This window comes from Chlamydomonas reinhardtii, chromosome 7 (genome assembly GCF_000002595.2).
Source record: "Chlamydomonas reinhardtii strain CC-503 cw92 mt+ chromosome 7, whole genome shotgun sequence".
Lineage (NCBI taxonomy): Eukaryota > Viridiplantae > Chlorophyta > Chlorophyceae > Chlamydomonadales > Chlamydomonadaceae > Chlamydomonas > Chlamydomonas reinhardtii.
This window is the reverse complement of record NC_057010.1, coordinates 4,345,875-4,354,308: the sequence shown is the minus strand read 5'-3', so window position 1 is coordinate 4,354,308 and position 8,434 is coordinate 4,345,875. Positions and strand designations below refer to the sequence as shown.

Genomic DNA, 8,434 nt, shown 5'->3' with positions numbered 1-8,434 from the left:
TTCCTGGGCACACGGACGGCCACAGCTGCCCACAAGCCACACACCTGAACAAGGATGCATGTGTTTCCCTGTAACGCCCCGGCGTCGTCTGCATGGCTGGCGCACGCGGGATAACGCATGTGTGTTTCTGTCGTGGCCATTGGTGCACCTGATACGTTTGTGAGTCTGGTATCATGGCCCTTGCAAAGCCAGTCGTGTTCCTATTGCTGCTTGTCTTCTGGTAGTGACCATTGGCCGCCCATGACCGACGGAGTGTGGCGCTGTCAGGCCCCGCGTTGGCGTCGCCCTGCGCCTGCAGCAGGTGCCGGCGGCGCCTCCGGCGGCGCTCATCCCCGCGTGATGGTGCTGCTCGTGCAGCCAATATCCCCAAGCACGAAGCTCGTTCTATTGACCGCTGTTGAGTGTGCAACTAGGACCGTACGTTCGTGCGCAAGCTAGGCGATGGGCGGAGCGCTCCGCGGTGTTCGAGACACATGATTTCGGTAGCGCAAGGGCACGAACGCCACCGCCATCACCGCCGACCGCACCTTGGTTTGCATGACCGGCCGTTGGGCCAAGCGCTTTGCGAGAAGAGCTGCATACGCGAAGCCAATCAAGCCCAGCCACCAGGGCTGCCGTCGCCCGCACCATGACCTCCCGGCGTTGAGGACTACTACCAAACTCTGGCAGCACTTTCGGCCACTAGTGCAACCTCAACACGGGCGGGCTGGGGCGGGCACGGCGGACTTGGTGGGGTTATCGGGAGCTGCGAGGCCGGAGGTAGGAGGCCGCTGAGGGCCACGAATGAGTTGCTAGGCCGCTTGAGGCATGAGTGGAGGCTATTGTCGGTTTGAGAGATTGGGATTGTCGTTTGGGGCCGTGGCGGTTTGTAACGCTACACGGCAGTAAGGAGTCAATAAGCGCTGACTTATCGCAGCGCAGTGGAGATAAGTCTAGTTATTGCGACGTAACTGCCGTGTTGCGTTAGAGTCACGCACGGCGCAGGACGCTCGGGTACGTGCCTGTGCATGGGGCCGAACCGAGCTGGGTCTTGTACGCGTCAGGAGCACACGGCGCCTTATCTGCCGTTGTGCTTCTGTACTGTATTTCGGATCGTCCCTCTGCCGGGACGGTGACAACCCACCCGCCCCCCCTGGTGCCGCCGCGGATTAATGTGGTGGCACCCGTGGGCGCTGCGGCGTGCGTGGTTGTCTGGACTCTGCTGCTATCAGGCACTTCATACATGCGACACACCCAGTACTGGCAGCACTTTCGGCCACTAGTGCAACCTCAACACGGGCGGGCTGGGGCGGGCACGGCGGACTTGGTGGGGTTATCGGGAGCTGCGAGGCCGGAGGTAGGAGGCCGCTGAGGGCCACGAATGAGTTGCTAGGCCGCTTGAGGCATGAGTGGAGGCTATTGTCGGTTTGAGAGATTGGGATTGTCGTTTGGGGCCGTGGCGGTTTGTAACGCTACACGGCAGTAAGGAGTCAATAACTCATGTGCGGCAGTGTTAGGCAGATAGGAGACAGGCGCATTTAGCCACCGCATGGCTGCAGGAGCAGCACGGGCACTGATACGCCACGCGTGTACGAAGATTCTGTTAACGTGTTTCCCCATCCGTCACAGGCCCCCTCGTGGCGAATCCTGGAGCGTTCAGACCCGGGCTCCCAGGCGCGGCTGCTTTCCAGCAATTTCATCTTCTTCTCAGGTACCGTGTGCATATTCTGGTATTGTGTTGAAGGCGTTATTGTTGTCAACATATGCAGCAGATGCAGGCTACACAGTCCCTTTCAATTCTGTTGCACCGTGCACCAAGCACTTGCAAACCCCTCAACAAACCTCCACCCGGACAGAGTCATGCAATCCGCTGCCAGGCCGGGTTGACAACCTGGGACAGTTGGCCGAGCTAGTGGCAGCGGCGCAGGCGACCGGGCAGCTGCCGGCTGACATCCCCATCAGCATCACGCCGCGTGTCAACCAGACCGGTTGTGTGGACATCAACAGTAATTCTGAAGCGAGCGCCTACCCAATGGCCCGGAGGTGCTGGCCAGGTGCGTGGAAACGTGGGTGCAGGGCTGGGAAGCTGGAATCAGGAACAGTGGGAAGGGAAGAGGGAAGGGAAGGAGGTGGGCATGCTGACTGCAAGTAAGGGGCCTAAGAGCGAGCGTGAGGCCATGATTGTTGGCTAGCTAACCATGCATGACATGTCACGCACAACGCTCTACGTCAATGCAGACGTCGTTGCCTTTGAATCAATGGTGGCCAGCGGCCAAGAGATCAACTCTGCCGGTGCACCCGAGGCAACTAACGTGCGTACAATGGATGCATGCCCAAATGCATGGAAGCCCCTGCTGCATGCTTGAATAAGTTGTACATGCAGACCGCTCTGCTCCACATAGACCTTGGCCTTGATTGGCGACTGTATTCCTGGGGCCATGGGAAACTGCTGGTAACGTAAACTGTAGGTAGATCGGGTTTCGCAACAGGCAACATGACACTTTGGTCGGGAGGAGGAACTGACTGCCCCTGAACGCCTGATGCTCCAAGGTTCCGGTTCTCTATGTGTCCCAACTTTTTAATGAATGTTGTCTGGCTGCATCCTCCCTGCCTTCGACATCCCTTCGACAGTACATTTGGGTAGTCCAAAACCTCACCTCGCCCTGCCTCCGGCTGGCGGATGACAAATGCTTGGACGCCTATGGCCCTGTGGGCTGCAACGCCTGGGCCATCAGCAACATCCCACCGGCTCCCATCGTCACAATGAGAAACCCTAACAGGGGCGGGCTTGATGCATCCGCGCAAGAATCAGGGGATGATGGCAATGATACAGCAGTCGCCATTGCACTGGCGTGTGCGCTGGGAGGTGAGCGAGGCTGCTGCTGGCGGGCAGAAGCACATGCAGCACGCAACGGTGGATGTATGCGGGTGATACGAGCATTACGGCTGTCTGTGTGTGTGTGTGTGTGTGTGTGTGTGTGTGTGTGTGTGTGTGTGTGTGTGTGTGTGTGTTAAAGAGCACAAGGAAAACATTGTGTGTGTGTGTGTGTGTGTGGATGGGCTATGCTGCGCACTGCGCAAAGATAGCGCATGTATGGGGCATGAGACACTATGTGTTTGCGTCACACATCCGCACTCAGTGCTCAAGTGCACGTGGCGTCTGGTGTCTCCTTCTACTGAACATATCCCCATGTCCAAACGTGCAGGTGCGGCCCTGCTGACGCTCTTGACCGCCGGTGTCGTGTGCTGGCGGTCTGCATGGAGGCGGCGGCGCAATGGGCTGGGCGGCGACATGGCGAGCAAGCTAGAGTCACGGCAGCTTGCAGCAGTCGATGCGGAGCCCAACAGCAAACCTGCTGGCGGTTTGGCAGCTGTGTTCTCTTTCACGTTGTGCACAGACGTGTCGGAGAGGACGACCGCCAAGGGTGCTGCTACCGCCGTTGTGGCGGCGGCGGCCGGCGGTAGCCAAGCCGGCGCCGTCGGCAGCTTCACGGAGGAGTGTATTGAGTGCACGGACGCAAGCGGCCGGACGGCTGGTGCCAGGGAGTCAACAGCGGACGGCTGCCTGCTGAAGGGTGAGGCAAGGGAGCTAGCGGGGCTAATGTTGGGACGCGCAGCTTGGACGTATTATTGTAAATGTGAACGGGAGCGGCACATAAGTCGCCATACATGCAGTAATATATACGTCCCCAAGTAGAACGAGCGAGCGTACGTGCATGGGCGCGATGCACCTACACTCCGTTCCCACGCTCCGCTCCTTCCGCCTCCGTCTCTCCCGCTCGCTGCTGCAGACGAGGACACGAGTGGCATCGGCACTGCCAGCCGCCAAACGTCCCTGCAGCCACGGGTCTCCCCAAATGGCAGCGAAGCAGCACCCCTCCTACTGGCGGGACCCGTCCTGCCCACCAGTCCCTTCCGCCCAGACCTCGACCTCAATCTCAGCATTAACGCCGGCGTAGCGGTAACCGCGGCGGGTGGAGCCGTGCTGAGGACCGAACCAAAGGTCGCGGCAACGGCGACGGCCGTGGCTGTTCCGCCACCTGCCGTTGCAGCTGCAGCAGTTGCCGCTGGCGTGGCGGCGGTCATGATGCCTCCCCAGCAGCAAATGGCAGCACTGCTTCCGGGGTTCCGACAAACAAATGCGGTCGCAGTGGGTGCCCCCCAGGTGCCGCAGCCGCAGCTGCCGCTACCAGCGCGGCGGCATTCACCACCCGGGGACATCAGCTCTTCCAGCTTCGGGCCTCCGGATCCTGCTGCAGCAGCAACGCCAGCCGCTGCGGAGGCGCTCCGCAGTGACCGTCGCGCGTGCGGGACGGCCACGTGCTCACACACACCAGCCCAGGCCCAGCTGCTGCTGTCCTCAGCAGGGAGGGCTGCTGCTGTGGAACCTGTCTCGTACGTGTCAAGCATTCGGCAAGCCGCTGGCTTGGGCAGTGGCGTTGAGGACGGCACTGGTGGCACTGTTGACGGGAACCAGGATGACGGGCATCTCAAGTTCCCGGCTGTGAACACGGCAGCGGCAGCGGACGTCTCCGGCAGTGGTTGTGCTGTGGAGTCGGCCGGCGCACATTGCATGTCCGTACCTCTTGGTTTAGAAACCCTGGGTGTGGGACCTTCGACAGCAGCAACCGTGCATCCGGTAGTGGGGTCCGGGGGCGCGTCAACTGCTGGGCTTCATGGCAGTGCCGCCGGTGGCACAGCACACGTTTCCGGCGGTCTAACAGAGTGCAGCATCTCCCGCTCCCTGCCCAACATGGCCGCTGCGGCCTATGCGTCCACGGACAACACTCTACATTTGCTGCCGGTGGTGCGCGGCTGCGGGTGCGTGAGGCTGTTCATGTGTAGACCCCTGGGAGTGTTGGCCTGGGCTTCGTTCCTTACCTCGCTTGATCATGCCGTCAGGTGCTCATGACTGCTCGGTGAATCGGTGATATAGTGCGCGTTCGGCCCAAGCTAGCAGCCGCGTGTATGCATGTCTCACTGATGCCTGGGTACCTTTGCCTCGTTTCCGCAGTGGGTTTGGGCGCGTGTACGAGGGCGTCTATCAGGGGCAGAAGGTGGCGGTGAAGATGCTGGTGCGGGACGGTGAGGGCGCGGCGGCCGGCAACACGGCAGCTCTGGTAACGGCGCTGCAACAGGTGAGCTTAACTCGCTATTTGTGCTCAGGCCTTAAGAGACTCGAGAGTCGACCTACGTGCAAAGGAAACTAGCTGCATGTGCACCCACGGTACCAGGTCCAGGGCCCTGCATTGGGACAAGCGAGGTAGATGAAACGCCCATTCCCCTTCCTTCCACGCACACGCCTACAATGCCCCTCCTCTGTGCTCGGCTGTGCAGGAAATCAACGTGCTTGGACGGTGAGGCCGCCTGGCTTCCGTGTATCCCTGCTGGAAGATGCAAACGCACATAACCGTGGGCGGTCCCTTCGATTCACGGCCTGATGCTGGGGGCTAGGGCAGTGTTGACTTGTTCTTACCGTACACATGTTGGCGCCGCACTGGATAAGCCTGCGCTGCCGTACCACAGGTGGTTGTCATCACGGATGCAAGAGGCTGGCGTGCACGCTTACCTGTATGGACGGACCCGTGCACACGCAGGTGCTCTCACCCCAACGTGGTTCGCCTCATCGCGGCGTGCCTGGACCCCCGCCAGCCCTGCCTGGTCATGGAGCTGTGTGGGACGTCGCTGGAGGCACTCATATACAACCGCCGCTGCGGTGAAGGGGGTGCAAATGCAGCGGCGCAATCGCCATTGATGCCTCTGGATCAGGTACGCGGCGTGGGTACGCGGGGGTGCCTTAGCTGCTCCGTGTGCCAACAGGCAGGCAGCTCCTTTGGAGCTTCGCAGCTAGTGCGTAGTCCCGTGCGAACTAACGCCATTCTGCGGTGCTGTTTCTGCCAATGCCCCCGCGCGCGGCCGTCTTGCACACACGCACAGGTCCTGAATGTGGCTCTGGGCATCTCCTCCGCCCTGTCGTACATGCACCCCACCATCACCCACCGCGACCTCAAGGTGACAAGCAAGGCGGGCGGGCGGGAAGGCACGTGCGTGGCAACGCGGGAATTACCGTGACACCTGCTTGGCAAGGACGCACGTGCAAGGGGTCGTTTATGGCCTTGTGGGTCATAGTTGCCGTATGTGTTGCGTAGCTTTACCATGTGCGCACGCACCTCTCCCTGCAGCCCGCCAACGTGCTCCTGAACAACGCGCACAGCGACTTGCCCGAGGTTAAACTGGCGGTGAGTGAACATGCAAGTGCGGGTGCCAAGCAGTAGCTTGTTTGGCAACCTACATGATTGAGTAGGGTTGGACCGCGCAATAATGCAGTTCTTGGGCGCTGACGGTTCACGCCTGATGAGCCAGCATTCCAGCAATGCCCAAGGGCAGGGAGAGGACAGGGTGCTTTGTTTACGGTAGTCCGCCTAGTAAGAATGCATTTCGCTTTTATTTCCCTACATCACATGCAGGATTTCGGGCTGGCCCGAATCAGGGCCACCACCATGCCCACACTTGAACCAGAGGCTGGCACGACAGCGTACATCGCTCCAGAGGTGCGAATGTTCACTTTGCTTGCAAGCAAAGGATATTGTTGTTGCTGCCAAGGTTAACAGGCAATGCGTTGGCGCATGGCGGGGTTGCTATCCATGCATGGCAGGCGGTCAGAACTAGGCTGCTGCACTTGTACGGTTCTAACCAACCACACCCACATCGTCTTGCACGCGCGCAGTGCTTTGACGTTACAAACACCATCATCACACACCACGCAGTAAGTGGCACTCCCTTGCTGCCTTGCCATTGTGTTTGCCAGCAACACTACCATGCACCAGACATGCATTCAATTGAATTGCGTGATTTGTTTGTTACTTTGACTTACCTTGCTCGTCGCTGCCTGCTGCACGGCTCGCCCACAGGACCTGTACTCCCTGGGTGTATGCATCTGGGCCATGTTCACCGGCGAGCAGCCCTGGCGCGACTTCTCAATCGTGGCAATCGCCTTCAAGGTGTGCGTCCGCAGTGAGAGGCTGCCGCTAGATCGCATCCCCCGCAGCTGCTGCCCGCCCCGGCTGCTTCAGCTGGTCAAGTTGCTGTTCGATGCAGATCCACGTCGGCGTCCTGCAGTAAGTTGTGAGGGGGCATGAACTACGGGGGCACCAATGTCGTTGTTGAGTACACAATGCGTTGGCAGTACGCATGCATGTAGCAGCACGTGTACCCCAGGGGGTGGAGCCCAGGTCAGAACAGTCAGACACACAGCTGTAACAAACCATGGGTGGGGATCACACGTGGTATGCCCTGATGCCCGGCTCGCATCTCATGTGACACTCGCCCATGTGTGCACCCCGTATCAACGCAGGCCGAGGAGGTTGCCAAAGAGCTAATGCTCGTCAAGCAGCAGCTGCTGCGGCAGCAGAAGGCATGAGAAGTACTGACAGCACAGGGTACTGTTAGTGTCAGGGGCAGGTTGGGATGCGCGATTCGGACGTGGCGTGTTGATGTCATGGTCACCCTGGACCTTTTCGTTACATCGGACATTATGCTTCTCGGAAATCTGGGTTGCGTGATTCCTGCACACGATTAGAGTTGTGACACTCTAAGCATGGTGTTGAGAGGAACTTAGATCCAAAAGGGAATGTTCGTTACAGGTGTGGTGACTACACGAAAGGCCTCGGTGCCTATAAGGAGATGTCATGCATGCTGCTCGAAAGCCGTTCACCGTCCTGTTTGATTATTGTGTATGTTATCTGACTCGCAGAGAGTGCTTCGAGTTCTAATTGATGAGTGTCTCTCGAGCTGTACTGAATCAGACGGAGGCACACCCGTGGGCACACCATGTTGCACTGGAGCACTGCATTACAGTCGTCAACAACTGAAGCTGCTGTGTTGTTGTCAGCAGAGTCGTTGGTGAATGTGTTTCAACGGAGGACGATTGATTACTTTAGTTTTACCGTGTGCAATCTACTCTGGTCACGGCCTGGCATTCCCCGGGGTTGAGGTTTGCCGCGGCGCCTGGACGAGGGGGGGGTGAGGACCCCGTTAACCCGCGACCAGAAGACGACGAACAGGCCGCCTCTGTCCGTCCATGTGTGCGTGTAACTACTGAGATTTCCGCAAGTTACAAGTTGTAAGGAGCAACGGTGGGGCATTGATACAGTAATGTGTGGTGCGTTAGTAGTGACAGACAGCTATGTGCCCGGCCATGTGTAACCGTCTCACACGCCCGTGCGTGCCGCAATCCTGACGCCTCTGTGTGCACCCACATTACCACATAGATGCAGGCCGAGGAGGTTGCAAAAGAGCTCATGCTCATTCAGCATTAGCAAGCGCTTGTGAGAGATTACTACGCAATTCGCAGTAAGACAGGTGTGTTGTGACCTGGTGATTGGTTCGTGACTCAAGCTGGTGTAGCCGGCTGCATGAGCCTGGCAGGCGTGGCAGTTACACGTGGTTACTGAAC

General features: G+C 59.2%; 1 protein-coding gene across 1 annotated transcript; it reads left to right on the top strand.

Moving 5' to 3' along the window:
• Positions 1-968: 968 nt before the first annotated feature.
• Positions 969-8,196, top strand: CHLRE_07g341251v5 (uncharacterized protein). The gene is made up of 17 exons (XM_043064357.1): positions 969-993; positions 1,212-1,336; positions 1,609-1,690; positions 1,836-2,033; positions 2,218-2,291; positions 2,611-2,845; positions 3,186-3,554; positions 3,771-4,800; positions 4,994-5,117; positions 5,317-5,336; positions 5,577-5,748; positions 5,917-5,991; positions 6,162-6,218; positions 6,447-6,530; positions 6,707-6,745; positions 6,891-7,097; positions 7,334-8,196. The coding sequence occupies exons 2-17, from the start codon at positions 1,223-1,225 to the stop codon at positions 7,397-7,399; spliced, it is 2,946 nt and encodes a 981-aa protein (XP_042922950.1). The 5' UTR covers positions 969-993; positions 1,212-1,222; the 3' UTR covers positions 7,400-8,196.
• Positions 8,197-8,434: the final 238 nt, after the last annotated feature.

Bases quoted from the DNA above. Each gene is read 5' to 3' on its own strand.
- CHLRE_07g341251v5 (XM_043064357.1), top strand. From the start codon at position 1,223: ATGCGACACACCCAGTACTGGCAGCACTTTCGGCCACTAGTGCAACCT. The intron at 1,691-1,835 runs GTACCGTGTGCA...CCACCCGGACAG, and splicing joins CAATTTCATCTTCTTCTCAG to AGTCATGCAATCCGCTGCCA. The intron at 6,746-6,890 runs GTAAGTGGCACT...GCTCGCCCACAG, and splicing joins CCATCATCACACACCACGCA to GACCTGTACTCCCTGGGTGT.